The sequence below is a fragment of the Mchenga conophoros genome, linkage group LG7 (genome assembly GCF_057382185.1).
Source record: "Mchenga conophoros isolate Kocher_MC1m ecotype Shallow Benthic linkage group LG7, M_conophoros_male_GT1.1, whole genome shotgun sequence".
In the NCBI taxonomy this organism is placed as follows: Eukaryota; Metazoa; Chordata; class Actinopteri; order Cichliformes; family Cichlidae; genus Mchenga; species Mchenga conophoros.
Genome location: NC_140532.1, coordinates 38,081,620 through 38,098,062, shown reverse-complemented (window position 1 = coordinate 38,098,062; position 16,443 = coordinate 38,081,620). Strand labels below are relative to the sequence as shown.

Sequence of the window (16,443 nt, the reverse complement as noted above, 5' to 3'; positions counted from 1 at the left end):
GCAGCTATTGAAGCCAATAGTAACTGTATGGGCAGAAAACTACTGTTAAACACGCCAGTGCTTCACTCAAGCATGACAAAAACAGGATGAAGGCACATACAATACACTACAGGACAATGAACAATTTTAGCAGTAGAGTAAAGGCATGAATATACCTGAGACTGACCATTTGAGCAATTAGGTATACGCCATAAAAAGATAAGGTTTCTATAGTCCTGTGGACGACACAGTATATGTTCGTATAATCAACTAATTCTTCAGAATCTTTTCTGATGGAATTTGCTGGCATTATGCTTCAGTTATGTGTAGTATCTTATTTTTGTCTCATCTCTGTAAAGCTTACGGGTTTTTCTTTTAAGTAAGATATCTGCTGTTAAGTTTCTTTGTTGTAATTAAGGCCTCGGTTAAGCAGGCCTAAAGACCACTTGGCAACCTCCAGTCACTAGTGAAAAATATATTCCTATTGGCTGGCAAGTGGTTGTTGGCTAAAATTGGTTGAGGAAGGAGCACTAAAAACCTCCTTGTGATTGCTTTGGTTGCTAGAGGATTGCCGCATTCACCCATGGTTCACCCAAGACCCTGGCCTATCTGCACCAAACCACCAAATTGTAGTAAAACTTGAAAAATTGTGCTTTACAGCTGAAACCAGCACATTTAAAAAGGTGCAACATTATATTTTCCTGATTTGCACTGCATCTTAGCAAGTAAGTGGCAAGTCTTTGTGTGTCAATTCGATGTCTACCCTACATACTACAGGAAATAGCAGCAAACTGAAGTGACCAAAGTAATCAGAGGAGGTTTTGGGGGCATTAACATGTACTTCTTTGCAATGAATTTAACCTGGCAAAAGCAAGCAATTTCCTGCAACCGCTCTGGGAATACACGCACAATTCCCCAGCGACCAGTGGTTACCAGTGACTGACTGGCCTTAAGCCAATATGACTGAGGCTTAGCGATTGAATTCACAGCACACTCCAGCAACCACTCTCGAAACAGCTTCCCTAATGACCCTAATGGTAGTTAACAGATGGCCGCAAACTGGTTTCTAGGCCGATGACACTGGGGACTATGGCAAACTTCTTTTGACACCAACATTAAAAATGAACCTTCTGAGTAAGAAAATAACTAAGAAAAACAATGAGTCTAACAGTTTTTCAGTATATCAATTAATATCATCAAAACCTTTATGACAAATTTGCTCTGCGTGCAAATGCATGGAGATGCTATACTGAACAACTCTTTCCAACACCACAACAAGTGTGCTAGTGTGTTGCTCTTTTTTCTTCCTTACCTGATTTCCGAATTATTGCATGCCAGTGTCACATTCGACTCCAAGCGCCCATACTGCTCGCCTGACACTGCAAACACAGACATCGCATAAAATATTAAAGCACTGTGTTGTCTGGCTTGCAGTATCTGCACATTGCACAATCTAACATACCATGTGTCAGCATTGTCTGTATTAATGTGATTCAAGCGGCACCATTTACAGTATATTCTGCCGTGTCACAATAACATGACCATACAAGGCAAGGGATCCTGCAGACACCAGGCTGAGGAGACTTTGGCTCACAGTATAAAGCTGCTCCATCATTAAAGTAATATTACTGTGTATCAGCAAATCCAATCTGGGAGCCATTTAATAATGGACAGAGGATCAGTGAAACGTTTCACCAAAATACCAGGAACATCCTGTCGTACTGGCTTCTACAAAAGGAGACAGTACGGCAGGTCGTGTGAGAGTTTTAAACTTGGAAGTGCTGTAATATGAAAAGTGTTCACTTTCTACAATATGGAACCTTCAATTTTCTTGTTGATAACGCTCACTCATTGATTACAGAAGACTCAAAATCACCTTGGTTTCCCAGTCTTAACTTCACAAAGACACAGTAACATATTTCACGGTGACTTGTATTTATTTCTATTTCAAATTACTGCTGTATTGAATAATGGAGATAACTTTAGTTTTATCTGCTGAGATTTTTTAGGTTTTATCTCTGATATCCTCCTCTTCACCAGCTTTGCTGCAGCTATGCTTTAATCCATAGACAACTATGGCAACCTAACAGTTTAGGGCTTTTTGGTATATTATTTATTAAACAATGTAAGATTAGATACAGATGTAACCTTGTAGTTTTAAAGATCATTCTCCAATTTAAATCCAGCAACAATGGATACTAATGACTATGGATATGAAATTTTGATATCAGTAATATTCTTTGTAATCTGCAAAACTACAACATGCTGTCACACAAAATTGCAGGGTGGTGCAGATTTGAAGGAATACTAAGACTAGTGTATACCTGAGCAAATATTTGAGGTGGCTGTAGTGATTTGCAAACTTGATACACTATCTCCAGTATGAGTATCTGTGTGTATGTTTAGCTTGGCTACAAAAAGTGAATGCCAGCATTTATAGTAGATTCAGTGTGAAGGAAAAGAAAAACAAAACAAAAACACTGACTGCCAGTCTGCCACGAACACACCTTCATTAATGTTAACCTCAATCACTCAGGCATGCATACTCCCTGCCGACCTCTCCTCCCTTGGTAGCAAACAATCTACCCCAGGTTTGTGATTCTGCATTTTCCATTAATTCAGCTTTTTTTGTATCTTATTATCTTGTAACAAACTTAATAAAGTGGCTTCATTAAGCTGAAACCTCCTTTTATGTTCAGAAATCACATGGAGAAGAAGAGGCATCTACTATATGTTGTTACATATATTATTTTTCCCCCTCCCATAACAACTGCGTATGCCCTTTGGGGACCAACTAAGTAAATCCTAAATTAAATTTGACACATACTCAAGATGACGACTTTACTGACAGCAGTTTCAATATTTGGTTTTCACTGGCACTCCTGCTGTTAGTAGCTGTGCAAAATGAGACCGCTGGGAAAAGAGGAACAATGATCCACAGTGACTTTGTGGTTGCATTTATATTTTTGAGCGTAGGAGATAAATGCTCAAAGAGGAGAGTACAAAGCTGAGTGACATTAGAAACAGAGCTGTGATAGAAAGATACATCTAAAACTTTCAAAATGAGAAAAACGCTCTCCAGTTTCAATAATGGAAATAAAAATAAGCCTGCATCTTGTTATTTACGGTTTGAATTAATTTGATCAGTTTAATTGCTCTTCAATCAACAACTTAATGAGTAAGATCTGGAAACATTAAAAGAAAAAAAGCTTGTAAGGGTTCAGGCAAAACTCAAACAAAAAAAATCCAAAAAAACAAAACTACAGATTTCTGAAAAATAAATAAATACTTTACTTTTACGATTGCTAGATCAAGGTCTTAGAGACTTGAAGGCACAGAATCCAAGGTGTTTGAAGTACAGACTGACATTTCTGGAGTCTTTAATGATTTGGCGTGCCATACCATCAACCGATGTTGGTGGTGGTTGGTTTTATCCAAAGTCTAAAGCCAACTATTTCCTTTTCCAGTAGGACTTGGCATTTCCCCATGGTGCCCAAACTACTGCCAAATTGTTTCCTGATGTCACTACTGTGCTTTGTTGGACAGCCAGAGGTATTTGTCCGAAAGATGAGAAATAACCAACTCCAAAATACAGGTGAGCTAAGGTATGTTATCAAAGCTACCCAGCAGTGATTGAGTGATTCATGGTAAAGGAGCCACAAGCAAATAAGACATACTTTTTAGAAGTTATATATTTCTTTATTGTAAATCCTTTTTTGATTGATCTTAGTAAATGTTCTAATAATCTGAGATAATTGATTTCTAATTTCCATGTGCTATAAGTCATAATTATCAAAATAAAAGAAAAGATATGCAACATTTCAATTTATGTGTAATGAATATATTGCATTGCAATTTCTTATTTTAATTATGCATTTCGACTTTCCACCTTGATTAGATACGTGTGCATTGTGCAGTGAACAGAAAACAGGGAGAAAGCGTGTGAGGGCATACATGCTCCAAAGGCCCTCGGGTCCAAGTTGAGATTGGGCTGCTGCATTTAGCCTTTTGGGATATGGGTACCTGCTTAACCTGCAAGCTAAACCAGTAGCCATTTAACTGTAACTTCTATATAAAAAGGTTTAATCATTCAACCCCACTTGTGTCCATATAACAAAACAAGCGTAGTAGGTTAAATATTACCTTTCACCTTTATCTTTTCGTATTGTTTCATCTTCTGTGTAATACTTTCCTTCCCTCCACTTTTGTTCTTGTAGAGCCTCTCCCAACAGCTTTACCCAGATTTTCTTTTCCCCTTCAACCACTGAAAACACACACACACACACACACACACACACAAAATCCTCCCTCTGTTTCTGCGTTTGTGAGTGTGTGAGCATGTATGTGTCCTACCCGGGGCCTTGGTGCAGCTCAAAGATTTGGCTGGTCTGAATGTGTGTATTCATGTTTTATTGGCAGTGAAGTACATTATTCCCCAAACCCGCAGCGTTCCACTCATATCTGATTCTGCCTCTGGCAAGAGGACCCAGACATGTGCACAGGCGCACACAGACATAAAACCACACACATAAATGTGCATTTAAGTACACATACCCACATACATGGACACACGTGCATAGGCACACACACACACACACACACACACACACACACACACACACACACACACAGGAAGGTTGCAGGTCTCTCCTAACATTGAAATCCGATGGCAGGGTGGACACAGAAATTGCAAGCTGTGTGAAACTTAGTATTTTCCAGACAATAAAAACTGAGTGTGGAATTGCTGCAGGGAAAAGAAGGGGAAAAAAGGAGAACTGAAAAGGAAACATTTTGACAGTTTCAGCTGAAGGTCTATGGGCAAGCTGTTCATTTTGTTGGAGTAATTAAGAAAAAAAGAAAGTGAGAAAGAATCTCAATGCTGTAGAAATCTGTGCACTAAGGCCAAAAAGGCTCAACAATAAAATTCTTGTTGGAACAAAAGTGAGTAATGAGACTTTCTCTGGTCACGGCTCTTCTAACAATTTCATTTTTCATAGTAAATGCACTGGGTTTAAAAAAAAAGAAAAGAAATTAAAAATATGTTTCCTTCTTCCATTCTGTTGCAGGAGCTTTATATCTCACAAGTACTTGCAGTCAAGATAAGTCAAGAGCACCCAAAATAGCTGACACAGGAATCTGTCCCTGATCCTTAACACAATATGTGTGTAAGTACATGTGTTTGCACATGAATTTGAAAGTGCACTGTCACAGATCTTCTTGTTAAAACAGAAAAGGTCTTTCCGCAAAGTGTTCAAATGCAGTTTGTGTGTGCGCATGTGTCTCACCTTCATCGGTCCAGATCTGAGCACAACTGGGACACAGTGACCACGATAAAAACCAGATGACTGTCAGACACACAGGGCTGAACAAAAGGCCTGGCATCTAGAAAGAAAGAGAGATCGAGTCAGGAATAGAGGTAGCATTATGATTAGGAGTTATTTTAAAGCATTAACATGAGCAGCAGCAGCATTATCATCATCATCACCTCCATTCTGGGTCCATTTTGTACTAGAAAATTGGTATGAAAACAAAAATGTGCCCATAAACAACCTGAATTTTCCATTTCTTTTGTCAGTTTCCTCACAGCAGAAACTACATACCGATGTATAAATGGCTTAGAAACATGTTCCATGCAATTACTTGACAAATCATGCCGTACATGCTTCTTCCTTATTACTGAAAATTCAGTATCAGAAACTATCCAAGTCCAAAAATGCATAGAGCCTGGCCAAGACCACTGTTTGCCTCCATCTCTCAGTGGTGGAACTGTTGAGAGATTTTTTTCTCCTCAAAATTAAAAACAGATTTCCCAAATAAAACAAAAGTGAAAATATGTTGGACAAGACTCTAGGTTTCCATTTGCCAAAAAAAAAAAAGATCGTCAGCTCCACATGTGTTGGAGAAGTCATCTATCTTCAAGTTTTCTATAAATTCTCCATTTCTTTTCCCAGATGTTCTGAATTTAAGACAATGAAGGTTCAGTGTTTAGGCTCCAATCACTGTGATGATTGGAGCTAAAGTCTAATTATCTGCTGGCATTCTTAAACTAAGATATGAGGCATGATGATGTCTGTATCTGCACTGTTGGCATGCTACATTTCCTAATTAGCACTACATGCAAAGTACAGCTTGATTGCAATTTAGCATTGTGTATAAAATTAAATCTATAAAATTTTTTGGAACACTATTAAGTGTATTCAAGAGGCAAAGCATGGTGCAGCCGTGCCACCCGTCATAGCTAATTGACATTGCTTTAAACTGACGGCTGCCAACCACGAATGTCTCATTTTGTAAAATGCCAGTTGCCTCGACTCCTATCTCCTCGCATCTCTTCCTCCTGTGTCTGAGGTAGGAGGGACTGACGCACACAGAGAGGAGGCGAGGGGAAAAAAATCAAATATGTAGAAACTGCGAAATGAGATAAGGGGATGATACTCTCTAAAAACTTCCTGTTGGAACTTTCAGAAACCAGATCATTTCAGCAAACCCTCTCATTATATTTCACACAATGATTGGTCAGATGTGTGAATGTGAGAAAGTGCACCGAGCTTTAAATGCTTTTATCCTTTGTTACATAACCACATAACTTGCAACAATTTTACTTTAAACAACAAGACGCAAAACTATGGATGTCTTCCTGTGTAGTGTGATTAAAAAACAGACAAGGCAAGCAAGGACTTCAAAAAAAAAAAGAAAAAAGAAAAAGAAAGTTCCAACTCCACACAAGCTCAGGGACAGTCACATGAACCCTTCCTGACTGCTTCTTTATCCATATGAGACACACATCAGTAAATAACATATAAAAATGTTTAATCAGGCATGTTTAAAAAAAATTAAAAATAAATCCAGAAAAATTGGTTTGACCCACAGCAAAGAATAAGAAGCACAATGATTTTATAATGTTATAAAGTTACTCATAATTCAACTTCACTCTTTTGAACTGCTCAATGTCATGTTTGTATAAATGAAAATGTAGGGTTGATTGTGGGTTAATCCTGCCTGGTGAAGTCATCACAATGAGGTAAGAACAAACTTCTTTTATTTGTACAGAAACTGCACTTCTTTCAATGTCAGAGAGAAACATGGTTCATGAAAGAAAATATCAGGAGCGAGTTAGAAGGCCACAGAGACCTTCAGTGAGCTTATCTAACAGTCTTTTCGTGGTATGAAATCCGACGATAACAAGAAACACAAAGAAGGGAGTAGGCGGAGAAATCAAGTGCTAGATTAATTAACCTCCACCTCCAAATCCAGGGGACTATTTCTTTTTTTCTTCTTTTTAGTCTAATGTACACTCGAGATTTTTCCATGAGTACGTATACTAACATCACCACCTTATAGTCAAGTTTCTTTAATATTTACAGTTTTATGGCATGGTCATTATAGAATAGCATAACAGTGAGAAACATTTCAAAGAGAGTGGTTAGAAGTTCTTTGACTTTTAAGCTTATATACAATGTTGTGCAAAATGCACCCTATTTTCTCGATGTTTTTCTAGGGCTCTTCTTTGGATCTTGGCTGCATTTTGCTTCAATCTTTGCCAAGGTCATCCCACACTGCTTCAACAATGCTGAGATCCAGGTTTTGGAAAGGCCAATCCATGGATGATAGTGCTCCACTGTGTTTTTCTATCCAGGTATGCTTTTATTGCATTAGCAGTGTGTTTGGGATTGTTGTCATACTGAAGAAAATGAAGCCGCTGCCAATCAGATGGTTTCCAGATGGTGGATCAAAATCTCATGGTACTTTTCTGAGTTCATAATTATATCAATTTTGATACAATCCCCAAAACCACTGGTTGAAATGCAGCCCCAACCCATGACAGAGCCTCCAACTGTGAGAGTCTACACATGACTGTAGACACTCACTGTTGTTCCTCTCCCCTTACCTCTTCTGTGTATATCAACAACAATTAGAATCAGGTATTTGACATTTGGATTAATCAGTCCTTAACACTTGTTACCACTGATTTTCAATCCAGTTCTTGTGTAATTTGGAATACGTCAGTCTTTTCTCACTGGTGCCCTTTCTTAAGAAGCTTCAGTGAACAGCAGATGAATCAGCTAAAGGTGCATCTCTCAGGTGCTGTGTCAGGTTTTGCTGGATTTCCCCCCCAATTTCCTTAGCTGTAAATAGGATTTTGGCTCTTTTTTTGGTGCAACTTCTTTCGCCTTGCACTTGTCCAGTTTTTTAAGGATACAGTTCACACTATAACAAGATGTCCCAAGTTTTAAGCTAATAGCTTTTTGAGAATCATCTTGTTGGCACAAAAATACTATTTGCCTGTCAAACTGTCTTATCTCACATTTTTGACAGGTTCAACTAAATGGAAACAAACTGTACTTTAATGACAGGCTGCTCCTATCAAAGGGTCTGGGGAGCTATTAGTCAATAGCACTTTAAAAAAATTATTGTAAAACTCGGTAAAAAAAAAAAAAGAAAGAAAAAAAAAGAAAAAGAAAAGAAAAAGTTCTTCACAAAGTAAAGAACAATTCACCCTAAAAATGAGCTGTGATTCAAGACTTCTGCACAATATCGTATATCCTTTCCAAAGACAACCTTAAAAAAGCAATCTGAGTCTAGGAATCATTGTTTCGTTTCAGGGGGAAAAAAAGTTTGTTCCAAAAAGCTTCAGACATACTTTTTGGTTCCTATAATAATACCTACGGCAAGATTTTAGCAATACATGACACAAAAGACATGAGATAAACTCTTATTTGATATCAATGTCTTTTTTTCTTAGTTAATGGCTTTTTTTTTTTCACTGTGCGCCAAAATTTAGACAACAGACATTTTCACTGCTACCTTCTCAATCATTGTCGTAATTCTCAACATAGCATGTGTGTGGATTAGACAAACATGAAAAAAGAATAGGTTGCAAAATATCATTTGTTGAGACTACAAATCAATTTAATAATGAATCCTATTTTACTTTTGTAAATAGTGGAAAAAATAATTCATAGTTCCCTATGTTACCATTTACAGCAGATTTTGAGGAATCACAATACTTCCATCATAATTTTGTGTTATACTAGCAATACAAATATGTCGATGTCTATTCAAAAGCACTTTAAACCATTCACCTCTGGTTCTTGGCATCTCAGCAAAAGAGATCATATGTTTGTTTAAACCATAAAATAAATAATCAGCTTTCATCTGGACATGAAGGTGTTGTGTTTGGCTGATGTAAGTGCTGTGAGTTTGCCAATGTCTAAGCAATGGTTACGATGTGTTTAGTAAATTTTAGACACTGATTTAGAGTGTTGTGAATAAAATAATACAGTTAATGGTAGGACTTAATGTAAGCCAAATAGGATGACGGCTGCATAATGATCTCAGAGCAAAACAAAAGCATAGTGATACACAGGGCAAAACACAATGGTAGGGTGTAGTGGTGTCGAAACACTCACACCTATTGTTTGCCATGTAAACCCACACCATTGGACTAAAGATACTTAATTATGCCGTTAAGCAGCATCAGTGCAGATCAGCTATCTCAAAGAGATAATGTTCATCATATTCACTCACTGGATTCACAAATTCAAGCTGCTGTACCAAGTATTGTACAATGTACTTTGTAATGCCTCCATTTTAAAGACCATTTGCTATCTATTTGAAGTTATGTGACACAATTTTAAAATATTTTTAAGTAACGAAACTTATGCAAAACTATAAAGCTGACTACTTTGTCACAAAAGACAAGTAAACCCTAAAAAAAATAAATTTATTTTAGCTCTACATAATTTCAGATAATCAGAAACCATTTATTTAGATTTAGAAGTCCTACTTTTATATGTTCAGCCATATCTTCTTATTAGTACTGGCACAAGCTCAGTTCCAGGTTAAAACAGTTTAAACCCATGATTACAAACTCATTTATCAGAAATTTACAGCTGATTTAAATCATCTTATATATTTTTTTTTCATAACATCTTTTAACAATCAAAATTTTTAAGGAAAATATCAGACTGATCCATTGGTACTGCTTCCTTTCTAGTAGGTGTAGCATGTGTGTTTGCCAAAAAACTAAGGCACCATCAGTGTCTCGCAAAATTGAATCGCCTAAAGATGTTTTTGAAAACCAGATAGGGGAGCAAAGACTCCACTTTCCACTGGTGTTCTGGCACAGCAGTGTTACATTCAGTGCCGTAATGTCACACATCACACACTCAGCAACTTTAAACCTCAGACTGCGATCTCCATTTTTACACAGACTTAGCTACATTACTTAGGTGGAGCTACCCAACACTCGGGTATTATAACACTAATTCATATAATAATAGTATTATGAAACTTACACTATATTATGATTTGCCTATTGCACTGCAGTATGTGCTGAAGAGTCCAATGATGGAGGTCCCACATTCAAAAGTGTAGTGACAATTCAACCTTTGCACAGCAGTGATTTATGCAGGAATGGTCTTAAAATATGTATTTTCTATGTTTTACCAATCTTTACTATTATTTAATGAGATACTAACAGCAGAAGGTGGTTGTGATGCATGTATTAGCTGTCTGCCTACCACCACTAAAGAACAAAACTAGAAGAACACATTACCAACTACCAGGTGGAGGACTAGCACAACATGTGTAGCATGCTCAAGTCGAATGTTACTGTAAGACATGTTACTGTAAGACAAAACACACAAACCCAAAGTCCACTATAGACATCCAAGGATTTTTTCCTTATTTCAAAAAACAAACATAAATAAGGTCTAGTGCAAACTCTGGGCAGCTATTTGAGAATGGATACTGGTGTCTAAAGCTATCACTTTATGAGATCAACAAAGTCAACAATGTTAGGTACACTATGTCTGGAAACAGTTTTAATTTCTCATGGGTGACATTGTCATATTTACTGTTGTCTAATGTGAAAAAAGGTAAATATTTGTTGACAGGCATGAATGGGTAAAGGGAATATTTATTCAGATCCTTGGATAAAACAAATTCTAACCTGATATCTCACACGAGGTATTCATATTGATGACTGTCCACCATCTCTAGCCTGCTAGCTTTTTCAGACCTGAATAAATTGTTTTTTTTTTAACTACTTTACTCCTCAGTGAGTGCTTGGCTATACTCTCTACACAGTAAAACATCCATATTCTGAACACCTTTGTTTGTTTGAGTAAATATTTCATCGCCCATTCCTCATCATACCATAGGCTAAATCATTTTGTTCAAGTTTTGTTTTGTTCAAGTTTTTAAATAATTTTTTTAACAAAACGTATAAACAAGAAAAAATTTATACAGTGAGTCATTTGAAAAGTGGAGGTTAAGGAGAAGTACAGCATGCATATCTGTATAAAATCCAGGTTAAATCACCCATAAATCGGCTCAAGAGTTGGGAGTTCGCCTTGTAATCGGAAGGTTGCCGGTTCGAGCCCCAGCTTGGACAGTCTCGGTCGTTGTGTCCTCGGGCAAGACACTTCACCTGTTGCCTACTGGTGGTGGTCAGAGGGCCCGGTGGCGCCAGTGTTCGGCAGCCTCGCCTTTGTCAGTGCGCCCCAGGGTGGCTGTGGCTACAATGTAGCTGCCATCACCAGTGTGTGAATGTGTGCGTGAATGGGTGAATGACTGAATGTGTAAAACGCTTTGGGGTCCTTAGGGACTAGTAAAGCACTATACAAATACATTTACAATTTAAACGTGCTTTAACCTCCTAGGACCTGGCGTCCACATATGTGGACATCACATTTTGGGTTATTTGGACCAAAATACTCAATTTTGCTCTACAAGTGCCTGATATCCACTTACGAGGACATTATACTGCTACTGTTCTATCAAAATTTGAAACAAATATCCTCATATGTGGCTCTGATTTTTCATAAAAACAAAAATAAGCCCCAATATGCATCGGGCCCCAATATGCCCAAATATCAAAGAGAAATTAAAAATGCATGCCGTGGAAGAGTTCGGGTCTTAAAACTCTATAAAGGAACATAGAAGCACTCTATTCCCAATGATGCATATCATGTGGCAATGTAGTGTTATCTATACAACACTCTAAGCTAGTTGCTTACTGTTTAAGACCTTGACACGTGCTTGTTTTCCTTACTCCGCTTAGCAATGGGACCTTGGCCACATTTTCCACACTGTAAAAAGGCCAAATTTGAGTTGAGTGAGCAAATGTTTAAGAAAACTGAGCCATGCCAAAATAGTTTATTAACAGCGCAATCAACAGAAAATCTGTGACTGAGCTTAAAAGCTCATCTAACCTAAACTACCAAGTTTATGAATACATAATGCGATTTCCTAAAAATCAAACAGGGAAAAATGTGGGATAGTGGATTAGTATCATTTAAAAGCAGGGCATGCAGCTCTAAGGCTGGGAAGTACTTTGCATTATGTGGCATTCTTCAAAAAGTGGCTAGTCCTTCCAAGAACTGGACCAACCCATCCAAGAAATTAAAATAACAACCCACTGTAACTATAGTCTTGCTGAAATGGGCATCCACCAAAGGAAATGCTGCCTGTTTCTACAGTAGAACTGCGGTCACAAAGACATTGAGTAAAGTTGGGCTCGTTTTTAATCAACTTTGCACTAATAATTGCAAGAATAGCAGAAAAGTAATGCAAAAAGTGACACAAAAGTAAACAAATTAAGTAATGCACAGCTATATAAAATGAGTGTTGAGTATTTCAATATATTGTCCATACAGCTGTAATGTCACTGCCCTTCAAGCAATTGTTTAAATATGTATCCAGACCAGCTTAATCCTCTACTGGAATAATACAACCGTTTTTAAATTCACTTAAGTGCTATCAATTTAACTAACTGAGTAGATGTAAACAGTGCCTCAGATATGGGAAACTTAAAAGGTCTTTACAACTGCTTGCCTTGTCTTTTTTGTTGCTTTTTTCCCCAGGTTTTTCCTGTTTTATAGTGCCTTCCTCGGGTGCTAGAATGCTCAAGGATTACTATACATAAATATGTCATTGTTTAAAATATCTTACCATATTCCACGTCCTTCTTTTATCCATAGCCACCAGAGCAGATAATGCTGAACTCACTTCCACATAATTTTTTCCATTCACACCTCTTATCTCTGCCTACCCCTCTCAAAACTTTAGAGGTCTCATTTTCTCCCTCCCTGCTTGTGTTTTCCTGATCAGGCATTTTCCATCTCTGTTGCCAGACAGTACAAGGTCCAGTAAATATATTTACGCAAACATTTCTAATTCCTCTTCCCTAATACTTGGAGACAATGCTTCTCCCTGAGACCAAAAAGCTAATCTGTCCTCTCATTAATAAGCAACACATTCCTGCTCATTCTCTGTGTTGACATCCAGGACCAGGATTTCAACTACACGAGTAAATAAACAATATTTATGGATGGTTATGAATGATATCCTGGGTTTAAAACATTTGTTCATTGAAGAATATTTTCACCACAACTGTAGTTAACAAGTCACTCATTTGTGGACATTTTTTCCACAAGTTAGCTGTGGTTAATAAGTCACTCTATTATGGAAGGCTGCATCATACCCTCGAAACAGTTAACTGTCAGAGTTTGAATCCCTAGTTTAAAGTGTGAATCTGAAATTGGTTAACTGTTCCTGAAGATCTTCAAGATGTTGGAGACCAGTCTGTAGCAGCAAGTGCTATTTACTTTTCTGTTTTCTGCTGGTGGGCTTAGCAACAGTGCCAGATATGCCAGCAGAACCAACAAACTGATTCAGAAGGTCAGTGTTAAGAAACTGGAGGTGTCTTGAGTCAGTGAGGGACAGGATGTCACTGAAAAATAATAGAAAATAATAGTTCATCTCTGTTAGATGAAGCTTCTCAACTGAGTTTAGAATTTCATCCTAGTACCTTAAGCTAATGTCTTAGGCTACTGTATTACTAGGGATTATTCGGGACCAAAGCTCTTTCCTTAGCCAAAGAAAAGTGAAAACTGATTTACAACTGTATGTTGTTATTTTGTTTTGGATATTTCTTCCCTTTTTAGAGAACGTTCCCAGCTGTTTAATCTTATAGTAAATGAGTGATTTGAATGTACACTGCTGTGACAACAGATAAATAATAAACAAACAAAAAAACATAAGAAACCCTACCTTGCACCTACAACTGCTATAATAAATACAGTATAATAATACAAATAAGTGAAACTTTTGAGTCCCTCACCCCTTCTTCTATGCCAAAGTGAAATTCTCTCTTTGGTTATTTTTCAAATCTAAATTATTAGCTTAAAAAACTATTTGAACCATCTTCTGAAATTTCATGAAAAACCATGAACTGTGATGATAAACTTTTCAAGGTGAAGCTAAAAGGTACCAATGACAGTTCATTATTGCCACTGAAAGCACAGCTGACCTCGTTCTTCAACCAATCTCTGTGATACTAGACCTCCACAGCTGAAGGAACCTGACTGATAAAATCTGTACAAGCCCGGGATTACCACAAAGCACTTACTGAGCAGGTTGAAGTTGTCTTCCAAATACATAAGTGGAGAACTACGCTTTTATTTAGTGTATACGTTATGAGTTAGAGTGAACTATGATGTGCTACGGTGCTTATTTAGTCTAGTGGTTACTGGAACACAAGTCTAAATACAAAATTACCACCACGCCTTGAAAAAACCGAAGGACCACTAAGAGATTCTCCAGTTTCTATTCTTTCTTTTCATAAGGTGTGTGTGTGTGTGTGTGTGTGTGTGTGTGTGTGTGTGTGTGTCTGTTCTCTGACTCACCACCACCAGTCACCTTTCTACTGTAACTCTTCGAGCAAGACCTAGAATAGACAGGGGAATGTAGCCATGGATTCTGTCACTAGGATGCACCCGTGAAGAAAGTATTCCCACATGCCCAAAGATGCAAAACAACAGCTGCCTTAAGTCTATCAATGAGACATTTACTCTTGAAAATGAAACTGCTCCTATTTTTGTAGACTTCTATGCCTTTTAGTGCATTCCAGAGTATTAAGAATAACTGATACAAGGGAACTTGTAGAAATGTCTTCCAACCCATCCAACAGAGATGACTTTCACCTTTGAACTGGTTAAGTTATCCTGACAAAAAGGCAAGCAATAACTGCAACTCCAGTAGCTCTAAAATAAGGAAAGTCAAACACAGATGTGTCATTTTACTTTAAAAAATGTGATTATAAAAAGAACTTCATAGTAAAATGAGGCGTGCACACACTGACAGTGAATAATCCAATCCAAAAGGAATCTCTATTAGCCAGTCCTCTCGTTGGCAGCACAATCCCACATGGTGAGTCACTCAGACTCTGGCATGCCACGGCACATTCAAACAGCTTTACAAGAGAAGAAACGAGACAGAGAATGAGAGAGAAAATAGAGCAGAAGAAACAGAGAGAAAGGACAAAGAGCAAACGACTGGAGGCTAAAATGTAGACAAAAATTAACAAATGGAAATAAATGGTAATGTTAAGTGTAAAAAAGAAATGCACAAAAACTATTAGACACACTCTCATACAGACTCACTGTTTTACTGTCCAGTGACAAAAACAATATTACAGGATGTCCTGTTCATAAAGACGAGTCACTGGAGTCGATGTCATCAATCAAACATTAACCTACATGATGTTTAATTTAGAATATTGCCTGCATTGTTAGGTCATCAGCTTGTACATGAGTACGTGTGTGTGTGTGTGTGTGTGTGTGTGTGTGTGTGTGTCACTTCATTCAAGAAAACAATGATGATCAACTGAGGGATTACCTAACCTAAGCATGTATATTGTGTGTGTCTGTGTGAGACAGAGTTAAAAAAGTACACAGTGTGCGCTAAACCAACAACATGGCTTATTGCAAGATGATGGGCAAGGACTACAATGACACTGGTGTTTACCCAGGTCACTATGGCAATCACCGCACACCCACTCTGTCTGACCTTTCCAGTGACAAAAACACTGCCGACTGGCATGTGTGTGTTTGTATTTCCACATGTCAAGAGCTTCATTATGCGTCAGGCTTCCTGTAAGTTTGTGGACATATATCTTTCAGCTTATTTGTATGCCTATCCAAGTAAGTGGAAAATACTCACTGATATGGATGTGATTGCGCACCCATGTCAGTGTGAAATAGAGATGCATGCAGTCTAAGTGTATCCCAGTCGATTTATCCGTTTGTGAAAGTGTGGGAAACTGAGTTGGTGGTACAAGTGTGAGCAGAAGATACTGATATCCACAAGTGCACCCGAAACAGAAAAGGTGTGTTGCAGGACTGTGTTTTTGTTGCTTTTTTCTTCATTTATTTTGGTTTTTCTGAAAGGCAGCTCCTTTCAGAGGCTTAAATATTTGATACATTTTAATGTTAGTTTTAAATTTTACCAGCCTGTTTTGTAAGGAGCCAATCATTCCATGAATTATTACTATTATTAAATATACAGTGCTCAATAATTGCATTATAAGTGCTCAAATAAGCTTTTTAACCGAATGCATATTATTTAATACTAAAATAAATAATATGTTCTCATCTATGAAGGTTTCAATTTACTGTT

The 16,443-nt window shown here is 37.6% G+C and overlaps 1 protein-coding gene across 4 annotated transcripts in view; it reads right to left on the bottom strand.

The window, feature by feature from the left end:
• The window catches only part of il11ra (interleukin 11 receptor subunit alpha), a 67,355-nt gene that overhangs the window by 11,198 nt on the left and 39,714 nt on the right, over positions 1-16,443 (bottom strand). For 3 of the 4 annotated variants that reach the window (XM_085279167.1, XM_085279168.1, XM_085279166.1), the window contains exons 3-4: positions 5,265-5,361; positions 1,292-1,358 (exon numbers count right to left, since the gene is read on the bottom strand). In XM_085279167.1, the coding sequence (XP_085135293.1) occupies positions 1,292-1,358; positions 5,265-5,361 (164 nt within the window). Of the gene's footprint in view, positions 1-1,291; positions 1,359-5,264; positions 5,362-12,936; positions 13,118-16,443 lie in introns of those variants that run through there. The other variant, XM_085279170.1, reaches the window with a different exon arrangement.